The sequence below is a fragment of the Chlorocebus sabaeus genome, chromosome 12, assembly GCF_047675955.1.
Source record: "Chlorocebus sabaeus isolate Y175 chromosome 12, mChlSab1.0.hap1, whole genome shotgun sequence".
NCBI lineage: Eukaryota > Metazoa > Chordata > Mammalia > Primates > Cercopithecidae > Chlorocebus > Chlorocebus sabaeus.
The window spans coordinates 105,211,399-105,228,755 of NC_132915.1; the positions used below are offsets into that span (position 1 = coordinate 105,211,399).

At 52.5% G+C, this 17,357-nt stretch overlaps 1 protein-coding gene across 1 annotated transcript; it reads right to left on the reverse strand.

Moving 5' to 3' along the window:
* Nucleotides 1–322: 322 nt before the first annotated feature.
* Nucleotides 323–14,829, reverse strand: PTGES (prostaglandin E synthase). The gene is made up of 3 exons (XM_008005961.3): nt 14,632–14,829; nt 10,093–10,175; nt 323–1,376 (listed from the first exon to the last, which is right to left on the reverse strand). The coding sequence occupies exons 1-3, from the start codon at nt 14,755–14,757 to the stop codon at nt 1,127–1,129; spliced, it is 459 nt and encodes a 152-aa protein (XP_008004152.1). The 5' UTR covers nt 14,758–14,829; the 3' UTR covers nt 323–1,126.
* Nucleotides 14,830–17,357: the final 2,528 nt, after the last annotated feature.

The window sequence follows — 17,357 nt, forward strand, 5'->3', positions numbered from 1 at the left end:
CAAATCTTGAAGATAACTGAAGGGACCAGAACGTTCCTTTGAGTGACTGGTCACCCAAAGTTCCCGCTCCTCCACCCACAGCCCTTTGGAGGCACTCCAACTTTGGGAGGAGAAGGCTGAGCTTTCTGTGGGCCCCTCCCACCCACACCTGAGCCAGAGAGAAGACTCCAGCAAAGACGTCCAAAGCCAAGGGCAAGGGAAGTGTCTCCCAGGGCAGAGGAGCCAGTCCTGTCATTGGCTCACCCAGCTTCCACTGTACAGGAACCCAAGACTCCAGCCTTGCTTCCACAGAGAACTGGCAGGGGTTCCCTGGCCTGGCCATCACAGGGACTCACATGGGAGCCTTTTAAAACTCCAGATGGTGGCTGATCGCAGTGACTCATGCCTGTAATCCCAGCACTTTGGGAGGCCGAGGTGGGTGGATCACTTGAGGCCAGGAGTTTGAGACCCTCCTGGGCAACATGGTGAGACCCTGTCTCTACTAAAAATACAAAAATTAGCCGGGTGTGGTGACACACGCCTGTAATCCCAGCTACTCAGGAGGCTGAGGCAGGAGAATCGCTTGAACCTGGGAGGTGGAGGCTGCAGTGAGCTGAGATCATACCACTTCACTCCAGCCTGGGCAGCAGAGCAAGACTCTGTCTTGGGGGAAAAAAAAAAAATTCCAGGCCAGTCTTGCCTCTAGATTGGCTGGGCCAGAATCTCTGGGGTGAGTCTGAAAAGTCTGCATTCTTAGTATGGGATTCAGATGATCATTAGGTTTAGGAATCTTAGAGTCTCTCTTCTCTCTTTTCACTGTTAGGGAGGGAGAGGGAGTGGTGTTTTTGATGTTCTGTTTCTTTAGCTGAAGGATTTTCTGTCAATCTTAACAATCTGTCTTGAAATGGTTCCCGTCAGTCACTTCATGCAGGAATCCAAGGGGCTAAGAAACATACACACACACATACACACACATACACGCACACACACACAGGCCCACTGGGCCCAGAGACCCATATGCGCAGCAGGCCGCCTGGAAATCAGGACTCAGGGCCCGCCGCAATCTGGAAGGAACACCAAGTCCCCAGGTACAGCCGCGGTGGCTCTTGGCCCATGGTCTGGTGGCCAAGGAGGTGTCAGCTGCTGGTCACAGGTGGCGGGCGGCTTCCCAGAGGATCTGCAGAGCCATGGAGGCGCAGGGGAGCTGGGCCAGAGTGTAGGTCACGGAGCGGATGGGTGCCCGCAGCTTCCCCAGGTAGGCCACGGTGTGCACCACACGGCCCAGGAGGAAGACCAGGAAGTGCATCCAGGCGACAAAAGGGTTAGGACCCAGAAAGGAGTAGACGAAGCCCAGGAAAAGGAAGGGGTAGATGGTCTCCATGTCATTCCGGTGGGCCCTGGGGAGACAAGAGGGGTATAGTCAGTCAGGTGTTAGCTTTGGGGCCATAGGCCCTTCTGAGAGTGTCATGGAAGCTGGGGTGCTCTGCCCTGACAAGGCTTTGACCCACTGGGGGTCATTTCAGGCATATCAGACACTCACATCCATTAATGGCCAGGTCAAGGAGATGGATACCCCAGAGTCCGGAGGAAGAGCAGCTCCAAGCTTATGCTTGCAAGCAGCTGAGGCCGCGAGGCCACGCCATGTGCTGGGAGTCACAGAGGGCTACTGGTCTAGGATGCTCTTACCACACCTCTAGGGCTTGCCAGGACCCCACTCCTGCCATGCTCTCCCCCACCTTCCTCTCTAGCCATTGGACACCAGGCAGGAAAAATGGGACTCAGAGGTGCTGAGTGCTTTACAGAGCCAACGAGTGGAGGAGCTGGGATTAGAACCGAGTTCTGACTCGAGTTTGTGCTCTTTACCTCCAGAGCAGGACTTCTCTGAGTCAGGCCTGAGGTCATCCTCCTTCTGAGTGCAGCTTCCTGGGCCTCTGCCGAGCAGAAGGGGCTAGAGCCCAAGAGGCCTTTGACATGAATGTCGGGCTATGTCCCCTGCCCCTAAATCTAAGTACCACCCATCCTTTCAGGGACAATCATAACAAGATCTGCTTCCACTCATTGGCGTCAACCGATGACCAGTCCCTGGTGAAGCTCTTCATTTTACACATCATTTCCTGCCTCTTTTTTGTTGAAAGTGATCAAGCATGTGCATTTGTGTGGCGGGGGTGGGGGAGCTCTGTATAACCCCACCATCAATAAATGACCAAGAAAGAAAACGCAGAAAACTCACCCTCTTCTGCTAAGAGCTGGTTCACATTTTCCAGACTCCTACTAATGGCCTGCTTCCTTTATGAAAGGTGAGGAGGTTGAGTCCCATAAATTAGAGACTGAATGAGCAACTCAACCCGTAGATTGCCACATTGGAAGCTCAAATAAACAGGAATTCAGTGCCCAGGGCATGACCTCCCCCAAGGACAGGCCACGCGTGTGAGGTGCAGGAACAGAAGCATGTTCTCCAGGCCTTGCTGCTGCCGTGCATTCCACCAATAATGCCGTGTCCTTGGGCCAGGCTCAGACTAGCAGCACCTGTGTGGGGACCCACTGCAGGGTCCCTCCTCTTCCCTCCCACTGGCAAGACGATTCTTGGGCCAGGGCGATGGTGTGTGGGCCTGACCAAAAGAAAGAGGGCAGGACAGGGCGGGAGCCTGGAGTGCTTGGCCACTCCACACTGTAGGAAGCTCTGCACCTTGTCTGGGGTGAGGATGGGCAGGGAAGGAGACACCCGTGCAGAAGCCTGAATGATGAGAAGCTGGCCCTGCAGGGGAAAAGCTTTCCAGGAAGGAAGACCAGTGTGTGCAAAGGGCCTGGGGTCAGAATAAGCACAGCATATTCAATGTGCAGAAAAGCGAGCCCATGGCTACAGTGTGGTGCACATGAGGGAGTGAGGCAGAATAAGAGTGGGAGAGGAATTCAATCTGAGTGTACAAAACTCCTGTAAACCCAGCAGGGCCTAGATCTTTCTCAGGCCAAATTCAGGACACAGCACCTGGCATCTGGGTCCCCATATCCCGAGACTGACATGAACCCCTCTTCTCCTTTTCCCCCAGATCCTGACCTTGCAACCCAGACACAAGGAAAGCAAGTCTGTGGCAGGGCAGGTCTCACCCAGCAGTGGGGAACACTGTGGCCTGTCTGCGTCAGAGAGGCTGGCTCTGGATAGATCCTGGGGTACTCCCTTCAGGGAAGACATGAGAGGGAAATTACAGACTCACACCTGTAATCCCAGCACTTTGGGAGGCTGAGGCGGGCAGATCACCTGAGGTCAGGAGTTCGAGACCAGCCTGGCCAACATGGTGAAACCCTGTCTCTACTAAAAATACAAAATTAGCCGGCCGTGGTGGTGCATGCCTGTAATCCCAGCTACTCGGGAGGCTGAGGCAGGAGAATTGCTTGAACTGGGGAGGCGGAGGTTGCAGTGAGCTGAGATCATGCCATTGCACTCCAGCCTGGGCAAAAAGAGGGGAACTCTCTCTCAAATAAATAAATCAATCAATAAATCAATAAATAAAAGAGAGGGAGAAACCAAAGACTGGGGCCACCTCCCAGTCAAGTAAGTCCCTTACCAGGACTCATGAGGAAAGGCAATGGGTGTTCCTCCAAAATCACTCCATCCTTGGCCGGGTGCAGTGGCTCATGCCTGTAATCCCAGCACTTCGGGAGGCTGAGGTGGGTGGATCATGTGAGCACAGGAGTTTGAGACCTACCTGGCCAATATGGCAAAATCCCATCTCTAGTAAAAGTACAAAAAAACAAAAACAAAAAAATTAGCTGGACATGGTGGCGTGTGCTTGTAATCCCAGCTACTCGGGAGGCTGAGGCAGGGAGTCACTTGAACCCGGGAGGTGGCGGTTGCAGTGAACCAAGGTCATGCCACTGCACTCCAGCCTGGGCAACAGAGTGAGTGAGACTCTGTCTCAAAAATAAAAAACAAACCAAAACAAAAATCACTCCGTCCTCTGGCAATGGAGCTGTGGGTACCCACATCCCGATACAGACTGATTAGAGGGACACCCTTGGAAAACCCATTTTTGATTGTCCCAAAAGGAGGTCGGCCTGTCACAAGTGATTCCAAGGGAATGCCACCTGGATGAGGACTTTGTAATGTTTATTTGAAAGTTTCAGGAAAAGCACAACCAGCACATGCAATCTGTTCACTCAGCCACTCCTTAAAGTTTGTGTTGATATTTTAAGAAAAAGTTCTTCCGGAGGCTGAGCTGGTTGGATCACGCAGGAGATCAAGACCATCCTGTCTAATACGGTGAAACCCCGTCTCTACTAAAAATACAAAAATCAGTCAGGCGTGGTGGCAGGCACCTGTAATCCCAGCTACTCAGGAGGCTGAGGCAGGGGAATCGCTTGAACCCTGGAGGCAGAGGTTGCAGTGACCCGAGATCGCACCACTGAGCCACCGCACTCCAGCCTGGGCAACAGAGCGAGACTCCATCTCAAAAAAAAAAAAAAAAAAAGAGTAAGTCAATGTTTGGAAAGCTGTTAAGAGAATCACAGTACAGATAGTTCACAAACATAGCCAAACCCTGAAGAGTGGGTGAAGGAAAGAAGTTGGGGAAGACAGGGTGGGAAGGAGGAACAAGACAGGGAGAAGTTCATGGCAGAAGTGGATCCTGCTCTGCCTGGCACGTCTGCAGGCTGGGGAGGAGCAGGCCTTGCAGAAAAAGCGGAGACTGAGCCCCACCTTCTATTTCCAGCCATTGGGCAGCAATTCAGCAGTCACCAGCGTGGGAGGAGAGGTGGTCAGGAGCTCTGACTGTCAGCCCCTGGGGCTGGCCCAGCCCCCCCCCCTCGTCTGGTCTATCTCAAACCGCAGAGAGGCCACTCCGAGGCTGCAGTGGCCAGGGACGGGGAGCAGTGGAGACACCAAGAAATGATGGAAGAAAGCTCACCTCCCTCCTCCCACCTCCAGGCGCCAAACCGAGAGACATGGAGGCAGGCACGTACCACGGACATGCTCGGGTGAAATGCATCATTCAAACAATAACCACTTGTTTAAGGTAAAAGCCACCCAAAGCAAATTCCTACTAGACTGGACCTGTATCGCCTCCTGCAGCCTCAGGCCTGCCCTCACCCTCCACAGACTTTTCCACACCAACTGCATTTTCCGGCATTAGGTGACAGCGGTGAGGACAGTGACCCCCAGAAGGCCAGGACAGGGACAGTAGCTGGTCGTTCCACAGGGTCTCCTCTTCTCTCCACCACCTGCTGGCATCCATGGTGGCAATTTCCTTGAATTTGTATGAGGGTGGATACAATGCAGTGCCTGCTTCATTTCAAAGACAGGTGTACAAGACAGTGAAATCGCCTTCCCGTAGAGGGACAGCCTCAGGAGCAGAGGCAAGAGGGCCAGGCCCCTCCTCAGAGTGCCAAGTGAGTGGATTCCTGGAAAGTGCTTATAACACTCCTGGACACTGAGTAGGGAGATCTTTTTTTTTTTTTTCTTTTGAAATGGAGTCTCTGTTGCCCAGGCTGGAGTGCATGGCGCGATCTCGGCTCACTGCAACCTCCGCCTCCTGGGTTCAAGCAATTCTCATGCTTCAGTCTTCCGAGTAGCTGGGACTACAGCCGAGCCCCACCATGCCTGGCTAATTTTTGTATTTTTGGTAGACATGGGGTTTCGCCGTGTTGACCAGGCTGGTCTCAAACTCCTGAGCTCAGGTGATCCACCCGCCTCAGCCTCCCAAAGTGCAGGGATTACAAATGTGAGCCACTGTGCTAGGCTGAGTAGGGAGATTTTAAGCAAGCCTCCATCTCCTCCATCGCCATCACCAGCCCTGTCCTGGACACCGTCGTTAAAGCTCACGTCACCCTCTTGGCTTTGCCAGACTTTCTGACTGCCCTCAGATGCTCAGGCCAAATAAATAAAAAGCACGTTATGGGGCTGGGTGTGGTGGCACACACCTGTGATCTCAGGCTGAGGTGGGAGGATCACTTGAGCCCTGGAGTTTGGAATCAGTCTGAGCAATATAGCAAGATCCCATCTCTACAACAATAAAAATTTAAAAATTAGCCAGGCCTGGTGGCACGTGCCTGTGGTTCCAGATACTCAGGAGGCTGAGGTGAGAAGATCGTTTGAGCCCAGGAGGTCAAGACATCAGTGAGCCGGGATTCCATTGCACTCCAGTCTGGGCGACAGAGCAAGACCCTGTCACAAAAAATAAAAAATAAAAAAATAGAAAAAAAAAAGATCAGGCGAGGTGGCTCACACCTGTAAACCCAACCCTTTGGGAGGCCGATGCAGGCGGATCACTTGGGGTCAGGAATTCGAGACCAGCCTGGCCAACATGGTGAAATCCTGTCTCTACTAAAAATACAAAAATTAGCCAGGTGTGGTGGTGGGTGCCTGTAATCCCAGCTACTCGGGAGGCTGAGGCAGAAGAATCACTTGAACCTGGGAGGTGGAGGTTGCATTGAGCCAAAACCACACCATTGCACTCTAGCCTTGGCAACAAGAGTGAAAGTCCATCTCAAAAAAAAAAAAAATTTTTTTTAAGCACTTCATGGTGTAGTGGGAAGGGAGTGTTAGGTCGGAAACCTCCAGTTCTGCTGTGGTGCCCATTAGCTCCACGGCCTCAGGCAAATCTCTCTCACTTTCTGGGCCTGCGATCACTATGTACAAAATGTACATGCTAGATGATATCTAAGGGACTTCCAGGGCTGACATTTTGGGACCCAATTTCCTGACAGACCTGTTCACTCCGGTTAAGTCTATATGCTCCAAATAGAAATGCTCCAAGCTTAGGCTGTGCATTTGCCTCCCTTCCTTGGGACCACACAGATAACCCCTCCGTGCAGTTCCATACACCCAACCTCAGATTCTGGCCCAAACACACATTGCCAGGAACTCCGGATAGGTATCCTGAAAAGGTGACTGGTCCTCGGCTTCTCCCAGAGCTAGGCTCACATTTGGACTCCAGCATGTGCTAAACTGCAAGGCAGATTTATGCTCCAAGAACCAAGATTGCAGTGCTTTCCTGTTTGACAGAAGAGTGACTCGAATCATACCATAAACCCTGGTCTAATATTTAACCAACTTCTGCTTCCAGGTGGTCTCCCCCTTCGGGTTCCAGCCAGTTCTCCCGTAGCAGACGGCAGGATATAGAATTCTCTTAGTTCTGCACGCTCAAGTTTCCATGATGTTCTGTGAAATCAGGTGGCGGAGGAAGGGCCCAGGGGACCTGGGCAGTGCCTGGGTCTGACATGGGCCCAGTATATGGTCGGCCTCCAGTAAGTCCTCACCAAATGGCTACAAAGTATTATTAGATAAGAGACACTCAGAAAGTGCTGAAATGAATTGCAACCATTTAAGCCCCACTACTATAGATGATGGGTTATTTTGGGCTGGGCGCAATGGCTCATGCCTGTAATCCCAGTACTTTGGAAAGCCGAGGCAGGTGGATCACCTGCGGTCAGGAGTTTGAGACCAGCCTGGCCAACATGGTGAAACCCTGTCTCTACTAAAAAAAAATACAAAAATTAGCTGGCGTGGTCACAGGCGCCTGTAATCCCAGCTACTCAGGAGGTTGAGGCAGGGAAATTGCTCGAACCTGGGAGGTGGAGGTTGCAGTGAGCCAAGGTCGTGCCATAGCATTTCAGCCTGGGCAACAAGAGCAAAACTCTGTCTCAGAAAAAAAGAAAAGAAGAAAAAGATTGGTTGGGTGGAAATGTCTCGGCACCACCCGGGTCTATTGTCCCTCCATGGGGCATGGTTTCAGCCAGTAAAAATAAACCAAGTATCTGTAAGGCCACTTGGCCACTCCTGTGCCACATGAAAGCGTTGCTACATGAAACCTCTGTAGCCTGGGAGGAGCCAAAACGCATCCTCTTGGTGGCTGCTGTGAGCTAGCCCCGGGTGACCCACCATCCCGGCCTCCTGCTGCCTGGACAGCTCATTCCGTCCTTCTCCACTGTCCAGGAGGGCCGAGACAGCCAGGGGCAAGAGTCTCCAATGGAAGTCATGTATGGAGAAGGCTTTTGTTCATGAAAGTACAGCCAGTGCTTAGCACAGTGTCTTGGACATAGTAGGTGTGCATTGATGGAGAGACGGACCTCATATGAAGGATTTGAAAGGGTGAAATAGCAAGGAATTTAACTTCCTACATAACACAGGTCTGTAATTTTTTGAAAACCACAAGTGGACATGTTATCGTCAGTGGCCAAGAAAAACATAAGAAAAAAACCCACAGACTTTCTTTCAAGTGAAAGAAATGTGTATTATTTAAATGACAGTGTCCCACCCATTTCCGCCTGTGATGCAGGGGAATGTGTTGAGACCTGTGCGACAGTTTGTCTCCAGCCTCAGCCTGTCCAGCTCCCTGTCCTCCCCACTTCCCCTTCAAACTCCTCCGATGACCCTCAATCCCTGAAGTGCCACCGCCTCACTCTCCAGGTCCCTGGTGAAAAATGGCAGAGCAGAAACTGCCAAAAAAAAATTTAATATTGACTGTAATTATGTGAAATTAACATTTGGTCTCTGATGGGATTTTACAAGGCCAGTTTTTTAAGAATCTTTTTTTTTTTTTGGAGATGGAGTCTTGCTCTATCCCCCAAGCTGGAGTGCAGTGGCATAATCTCAGCTCACTGCAACCTCTGCCTCCCGGGTTCAAGCAATTCTCCTGACTCAGCCTCCCAAGTAGCCGGGACTACGGGCCCGTGCCACCATGCCCAGCTAATTTTTGTATTTTTAGTGGAGACAGGGTTTTGCCATATTGGCCAGGCTGGCCTAGAACTCCTGACCTCAAGTGATCTGCCGGCCCTCGAAAGTGCTGGGATTATAGGCATGAGCCACCGCACCAGGCCAAGAATCATTTTTTGAGTAACATTTACCAACAAGGAACGTGTTAGCAAAATAATGTTAACAAAAGAAAATCAGAACTCCAAACTGGGTGTACCTAATGCATGCCTAATTTTATGAAAAATATTTAGATATAGAAGACAAAGAGGAGAGAGATGCAAGTGTGAACCGTGACTAGGACCGTGAGTGGTTCTCCTTTCTGTCTCTGTGCTTTTTCAATATTACCCAACTCGTCCGTAATGAGTTCTGATTTTTATAATGAGGAAATTCATTTTAATTGACCAGGGGGATGTTAAGCATATGAAAAGATGTTCAACCTCACTAAGAATAAAGAAGTGCAGGCCGGGCGTGGTGGCTCACACCTGTAATCCCAGCACTTTGGGAGGCCAAGAGATCGAGACCATCCTGGCTAGCATGGTGAAACCCCATCTCTACTAAAAATACAAAAAATTAGCCAGGTGTGGTGGCGGGCGCCTGTGGTCCCAGCTACTCAGGAAGCTGAGGCAGGAGAATTGCTTAAACCCGAGAGGTGGAGGCTGCAGCGAGCTGAGATCGTGCCACTGCACTCCAGCCTGGGTGACAGAGCGACACTCTGTATCCAAAAAAAAAAAAAATAAAGGCCAGGAGCGGTGGCTCACGCCTGTAATCTCAGCACTTTGGGAGACCAAGGCGGGCAGATCATGAGGTCAGGAGATTGAGACCATCCTGGCTAACATGGTGAAACCCCATCTCTACTAAAAATACAAAAAAATAGCCAGGCGTGGTGGCGGGCGCCTGTAGTCCCAGCTACTCGGGAGGCTGAAGCAGGAGAATGGCGTGAACCCTGGCGGCAGAGCTTGCAGTGAGCCGAGATTGTGCCACTGCACTCCAGCCTGGGTGATAGAACGAGACTCCGTCTCAAAAAAAAAAAAAGCCCAGTACCAGACCAGCGGATAAAGGGTGATTCTATGGGGCACAATGGGAAAAGTGTGGCACGCATGTTTGTAAATGCAGAAAGTCTCTATGGGAAGATGCACGGCCACTGGCAGGAGTGTTTGCCCCTGGCCAGTAGAACTGCGTAGTGCCTGGAAGTCAGAGGTAGGAGGGAGACACCTTTCTCACTTTGTAATTGTGAGTCATGACCACGTCTTACTTTTCCAAAGTTCATTAGAAATGAAATCATTGAATAAAGTAAAACAGTCAGAGAAGATCAGGAACACAGCAAACCTCGGCGCCTGAGAGTCCTCCAAGCCCCTTGTGTGCAGAAGAAGGTCTGAAAGGGCAGGCCGTGGCCAGGTGTGGCCAGGCTAGGGGCCCGAAGTACTTGCCTGAGGCAGCGCTCCACATCAGGGTCGCTCCGGCAATACTGAGGGCCTCCGTGTCTCAGGGCATCTTCGGGGTTGGCAAAGGCCTGAAATACACCAGTTGAGAGTCACTGGTAGTGAGACAAACAGCCTAGTTGACTGGGGCTGTGTTTTGTCCACGACCAGAGTTCACAGTGGCAGGACAGAGGTGCAGTTACACACACGCCCATCCAACCATCATCCATGATTCCTACCCTGTGCTGGGGGCTGGGAGCTCACCATGAAAAGGCCCCCCTGTCTCTGCTTTTATGAAGCTCACAGTCTGATAGGGGAGTTGCCTATGAACCAGGGAAGACCAGGGTGTCTTAAGGAGAAGACACGGCTGGCCTTGAGAACGTTTACATGGGACCTGACCCAGTCTGAGGGTCTGAGAAGGCTTCTCTGAGGCAGTGACGTGAAAGCTGAGGCTTAGGGCTAGATGAGGTGGCTCACACCAGTAATCCCAGCACTTTGGGAGGCCAAGGCAGGGGGATCACTTGAGCCCAGGAGTTCAAGACCAGCCTGGCCAGCGTAGCAAGACCCCACCTCTAAAGCAAGCCAGTTGCAGTGGCTTATGCTTATAATCCCAGCACTTTGGGAAGCCAAGGTAGGAGGATTGCTTGAGCTTCCAGGAGTTTGAGACCAACCTGGGCAACATAGCAAGGCCAATCTCTAAAACAAACAAACAAGCTGGGTACGGTGGCTCATATCTGTAATCTCAGCACTTTGGGACGCCGAGGCAGGTGGATCACTTGAGCTCAGGAGTTCAAGACCAGCCTGGGCAACATGATGAAACCCCAACTCTACGAAAAATGCAAACATTAGCTGTGTGTGGTGATACACACCTGTGGTCCCAGGTACTTGGCAGGGGGGCCGAGGCAGGAGGATTGCTTGAGCCCGGGAGGTCGAGGATACAGTGAGCCATGATCTTGCCACTGCACTCCAGCCTGGGCAACAGAGCCAGACTCTGTCTCCAAAAATAATAATAATAATAATAATAAAACAAACGATCTGAGGCTTGAAAGATGCATTGACACTAACCAGATGAAGGGAGGGCTGGAGGAACAACACTCAAGGCAGAAGGGAGAGCACATGCAAAGGCCCTGAGGCTGGAAGAAGTTGGGCTTGTGTGAAGAACAGAAAACCAGCACACTGGAGCACAGAGGGCAAGGGACAGGGGCCCAAGATAAAGGTACAGGGGTCATCAGGGTCCTGGCGGCACCTGAAGAATTTGGACTTTGCACTACAAGCCATGAGAGGGTCTTGAGAGCCCCAGGCTGACAACCCAGCTCCACGCTGATTCACCACAGGATCCTGAACTCTGTAAACTCAGGAGAAGTCACAGCTCATGTGCTGTGTGCCGAGTGAGAGGGAGACCTGGAGAAGCCACTAGGACAAAGCCCAGCACAAGGAGGTGCTCAGTGAATTGTCACTTTCTCTCATTGGAAAGCAGAGACATAAAGTCACACTGAGATCATCGGAGGCCCATGACTCCTGCTCCACTGTTCCCTGCTGGCATCCAGACAGCCAAACCCCACCAGCCCCACAGCAGAGCCTGAATATCAGCAGCAGGTTTTCTAAATTGTTCAGATGCGGCAAATCCTGTGCTTCTGACTCATGACTATCCCAAGAGCTGGTTTGTCCTCCCTGGTGGGCCTGCCCTACCCTACCCCAGAGAAAAATGAAGCTCAGGTCTTCGAGACTGGAACCTTCACACTCCAAATTCCTCTCTGCTGGCCCTTAAATCAGTGAATCGCCAACACCAAAGGCCCTGTCCGTGGATCCGTGATACCTTTCAAGGGGCCTCAGCATACAGTGAGCACTGCCTTAGGAGTCCACTGCCCATCGGGTTGCTCCCCCTGGAGATACAACTCAAATACAAACCAGCCAGGCCAAAGCCCAGTGAAGACCAGGAAGCCCCCTGCTTCCTGGTCAGTGAAGTCAGCAGCCGAGGTGCCACCTTAGCTGGGGTGGAGGCCAGCCTTTGGTTGCTCTCCCTTGAAAGTGACCTGAGGCTGCTGTGCTCACATTAATTTCAGTTACTTATAAGTCTTTTTGTTTTTTGAGACGGAGTCCCGCTCTGTCGCCCAGGCTGGAGTGCAGTGGCCGGATCTCAGCTCACTGCAAGCTCTGCCTCCCGGGTTCACGCCATTCTCCTGCCTCAGCCTCCCGAATAGCTGGGACTACAGGCGCCCGCCACCTCGCCCGGCTAGTTTTTTCTATTTTTTTAGTAGAGACGGGGTTTCACCGTGTTAGCCAGGATGGTCTCGATCTCCTGACCCCGTGATCCGCCCGTCTCGGCCTCCCAAAGTGCTGAGATTACAGGCTTGAGCCACCGCGCCCAGCCACTTATAAGTCTTAAGGACAAACATTGGTGGGGCGTTGCATTCTCCTGGCACTGCTGTCATGACCCCCACTTACAGATGAGGACACTGAGCTCCCAGACTTGTCCAGGTCCCCAGGCTGGTGGGTGGAGGAGCCAGGGCCTGCGACTGTCACCTCCAGCAAGTCCTTCCTGAATGACACTGAGCGCCCAGAGCAGAGATAAGAGGGGACCACGTTGTCATGAGGAACAGCTCAGGAGCAGCCCAAGGAATGGGGCTTTCCTTCTGCGGTGTCTCTGCCAATCAGGCAGAAAGGCTCTGAGACAGGTTCGCCTCCTCCCCTCCCTGAATTCATGTTAAAAGGAAATCACGGCTGGGCACAGTGGCTCACACCTGTAACCCCAGAACTCTGGGAGGCCAAGATGGGATGATCACTTGAGCCCAAGAGTTTGAGACCAGCCTGGGCAACATGGCAAAACCCCATCTCTACCAAAAACATAAAAAATTAGGCACGGCAACACACACCTCCCAGCTCCCTGGGAGGCTGAAGTGGGAGGATCACCTGAGCCTGGGAAGTCGAGGCTACAGTGAGCTATGATTGCACCATTGCACTCCATCCTGGGCCACAGAGCAAGACCCTGTCTCTAAAATAAATACATAATATTTAAAAAAAAAAAAAGGAATCGTTGGCCTGCTGTTAAGAACCCAAGCCTCGGCGAGGTGTAGTGGCTCACACCTGTAATTCCAGCACTTTGGGAGGCCGAGGTGGGTGGATCACCTGAGGTTGGGAGTTCAAGACCAGCCTGGCCAACATGGTGAAACCCCATCTCTACTAAAAATACAAAACTTAGCTGGGCATGGTGGTGCGTGTCTGTAATGCCAGCTACTGGGGAGGCTGAGGCAGCAGAATTGCTTGAACCCAGGAGGTGGAGGTTGCAGTGAGCAGAGATCATGCCACTGCACTCCAGCCTGGACAGCAGGAAAAAAAAATCAAAAAAGGAATCCCAGCCTCCAAGACAGGATGTGGGTTCTGAAGCTGGACACTGGAGTTCAAACGGGGCTGTGTGACCTTCAGAAGTGATGTCTCCTCTCTGAGCCCAGGTTCCTCACCTAGAAAATGGGATAACTGTGGCGCCTCTCCTGCTCCCCGGTGCTGTGGCGGGGATCTCATGCTCAGTTCCAGGCCACATTCAGTCCTCTGGGAAGGATTCAATGAGTGAATGCAGCTGTTCTGCTTGATGCACAGATCCCATATCCCAGGACCCAGCCAAGGCAGGGAGAAGTCAGAAGCCATCCGCGTGCTGTAGCCTCCAGGCATCCTATCACTTGGGCAGCTGCCCTGCCTTTAATCCTGCCTGTACCTGCAGCAGGGCCTGAGCCTGGCTCATGGCCAAGATCCTCACTCCCCAGGATCTACCCGCATGCAGTGCCAGAGCCAGCCTCGCATTGCCTTTGAACTGGACACAGGGGAGGACAGAGGCAGTTTCAGGAAAAGATTGCTCTATGAAAATACCTGGGGCAGAAGCCACAGGTACCCGGGGTCTTTCTGCATTCTGCTGCCAGGACAGCCGACAAGATCAGCCCATGACTTTGCAGACTCGCCGTCCAGTGTGACGGACGCTGCTGGAACTCGCCCCGGCCCAGCTCTGGGACTCGTTAATGTTGTTTTGGTTCAGGGGCTCAGATTAGTGGGGAAATTCCTCCCTGAGCACCCCAGTGGTGCCCGGCTGGAGCTGGCCTCTGGAGGCTGCAGTGGGTTTGTTAGTGACATTTGCCGAGAGCTGGGAATTTCCACTTAAACATTTCTCGGACTCCTGTTTTGCCGGTTCCCACTCCACCCAGATATCAGACCTCCCGTGCCGGGAAGCCACCAGGTTAGACAGAGGCTTTGTGCTGTCACGCTCCCACACTCCACCCTCCAGAACCTGCTTCTCTCACAGACACTCGCTGGCTGTCTCCGTGCCAAGAACTCAGCCTGGTGGCACGGCAAGCGAGTAAGTGCTCTTAAGCCAGAGAGGAGAAGGTGCAGGCCTTGCTGACAAGCGGGGCTGGCAGGGAGCACCCAGTGAGGCTGCAAGAGGTGCCCAGCTCCCAGCCCTGCACACACCTTGGCCACATTTCACTATCCCGGGGCTTTCCTGACAGGACATGGAGAGAAGCAAGTACGACCCAGGCCGGGGACTCCCAGGGAGGCACGTACCTTCTTCCGCAGCCTCACTTGGCCCGTAATGATGGCCACCACGTACATCTTGATGACCAGCAGCGTGCTGCAGAGCAGGAAGGCCGGGAGGGCCGGGCTGCTCATCGCCAGGCTGTGGGCAGGCATCTCTGGCCAGCGCAGCTCAACTGTGGGTGTGATCAGCTCGACGGAGGAGCAGCCTTCGGGGAAAGCACAAAGGGGGCGGGGAGAGCCTTTCTGCGGCCAGCGCCGCCCATGCCCCGCCCCACCGCCGTGGCAGCAGGGTCCCCTTCTCCTGTGAAGAGAAAGAAAGCAGCCCCTGGAGCTCCAAGAAGCAGAGTTTCGTGGTGTCCCGGACCCCGTCCCTGGCTCTGGATCCCTCTTCCCCGGCAAACCTTCAAACACTTTCAAATCTGTTTCAAAGCTGTTTTCTTATCTGTAGTGTGGGAGCATGTGGTGGTGCCTGCCTTCTAGGGAATGATGAGGCCGGGCATCTGGCGGGACCTCTGCACGTAGTGAGTATTGCTGCCTCCTGTCCACCTCCACAGGGTCAGGGTAGGTAGTGGGCATGAGGACCACGCCATGTACCCCCACGCTCTGCCTGGACACTGGAGCTGCAGCCACAATGACATGACTTTGCCATCTGTGGCAGGCTGAAGGATGCCCTCCACCCCCAAAGACATCCATGTCCCAATCCCTAGAACCCATGACTGTGACTATGTGGCAAAAGGGACTTTTACAAGGGATTTAGTAAGGATCTTGAGATGGGAGAGATTATCCTAATTTATCTGGGTGAGCCCAGTGTAATCAGAGGGGCCCTTCCAAGAGGGAGGCAGTAGAATTAGAGAAAAGATATAGAAACAGATGCAGAATTAAGACAGGAGATGAAAGGACAGAGCAGGAGTCAGACAGGAGAGATGCTACCCTGCTGGCCTTGAAGATGGAGGAGAGATCACGGTCCAAGAAATACCAGGGGCCTTTAGGAACTGGAAAAGGGGACGAAACAAACTCTCCCCTGAGCCTCCAGACAGAACGCAGCCCTCCCGACACTTTGATTTTAGCCCTGTGAGAGCCACTTCAGGCTTCGTCCACCAGAACTGTCAGAGAATGAAGTTGTGTTGTTTTAAGCCACTAAGTCTGTGGTAATTTGCTATAGCAGGGATGGGGAAACAGCACGTGGCTCCACTGACTTCCTGAGCATCACTTGACTATTCTGGGACTCTTTTCCCAGGCACATGCTTTGATTCTTCATCACAAGATCTCCCCAAAAGACCCATCAACGGACTCTTCAGTAGAAAGCGTCACTGGGCCAGGTGTGGTGACTCACACCTGTCATCCCAGCCGGGCAGATTGCTTGAACTCAGGAGCTTGAGACCAACCTGGGCAACATAGGGAGACTCTGTCTCTACAAAAAAAAATTTTAAATTAGCTGGGTGTGGTGGTGCTAGCCTGTAGTCCCAGCTACTCAGGAGGCTGAAGTGGGAGGATCACCTGAACCCAGGAGGCTGAGGCTGCAGTGAGCCGTGATCTCGCCTCTGCACTCTAGCCTGGGTGACAGAGCAAGACCATGTCTCAAAAAAGAAAGCAAGCATCAACATTTGTTTCCTAAGATTCTTTGAATCCCTCACCTCAAAATCCTCACCTTGGCCAGGTGGCTCACACCTGTAATCCCAGCACTTTGGGAGGCTGAGGGGGGCGGATTACCTGAGGTCAGAAGTTCGAGACCAACCTGGCCAACATGGTGAAACCCCCTCTCTACTAAAAATACAAAAATTAGCCAGGTGTGGTGGCACGCACCTGTAATCCCAGCTACTTGGGAGGCTGAGGCTGGAGAATCACTTCAACCTGGGAGGTGGAGGTTGCAGTGAGCCAAGATTGCACCACCGTACTCCAGCCTGGGCGACAGACCGAGACTCCGTCTCAAAAAAAAATCCTCACCTTGCTGCAGCCTGTCACCTTCTCCGGGTTCTGGCAGGACCTCCACAAGGGCAGGGAATTTTTTTTTTTTTTTTTTTTTTTTTTGAGATGGACTCGTGATCTGTCACTGAGGCTGGAGGGCGATGGTGCAATCTTGGCTCACTGCAACCTCTACCTCCCAGGTTCAATCAATTCTCCTGCCTCTGCCTCCCAAGTAGCTAGGACTACAGGTGCGCCACCACGCCCAGCTAATTTTTGTATTTTTAGTAGAGACGGAGTTTCACCATGTTGGCCAAGATGGTCTCAATCTCTTGACCTTGTGATCCACCCGCCTCGGCCTCCCAAAGTGCTGGGATTACACCACTGCACCTGGCCAAGGGCAGGGATCTTGTACAAAGTTCTTGCTCATTTATTTTTGCCAACACGTTTGGCTTTGCTGTGAGGTGCCCTTGGGAAGTGGGGCAAAGGGGAAAGAGAAAAACCGGTCTCCTATGCCTACTCCACTCTTGGGTTTGACCGGGTGCTTTGGGAAAGCACCTGCCCAGAGGGACAGCTGTGTCAGTCTAACCTATGCCCCAAAGCAGCACAGACCAAAGGGAAGATTTGCCAGAGACAGATTTAGCCACTTCCAATCCCAAAGCCAGCCCTCGGCTGTAGTTGTGTGGCGTCGGGCAGGCAGGTTCCCTCTCTGAACCAGTTTCTTCAGCTGTAAAATGCAGCTGACCCTAAGTCGCTCCCCAGTGCAGTTGTGGGAGCTAAATAATTATTAAGCCCCTGGAACACGGTAGGGCCTCCATTCAGTACCAGCCTCTGAGCTTCCGTTTCCTCCT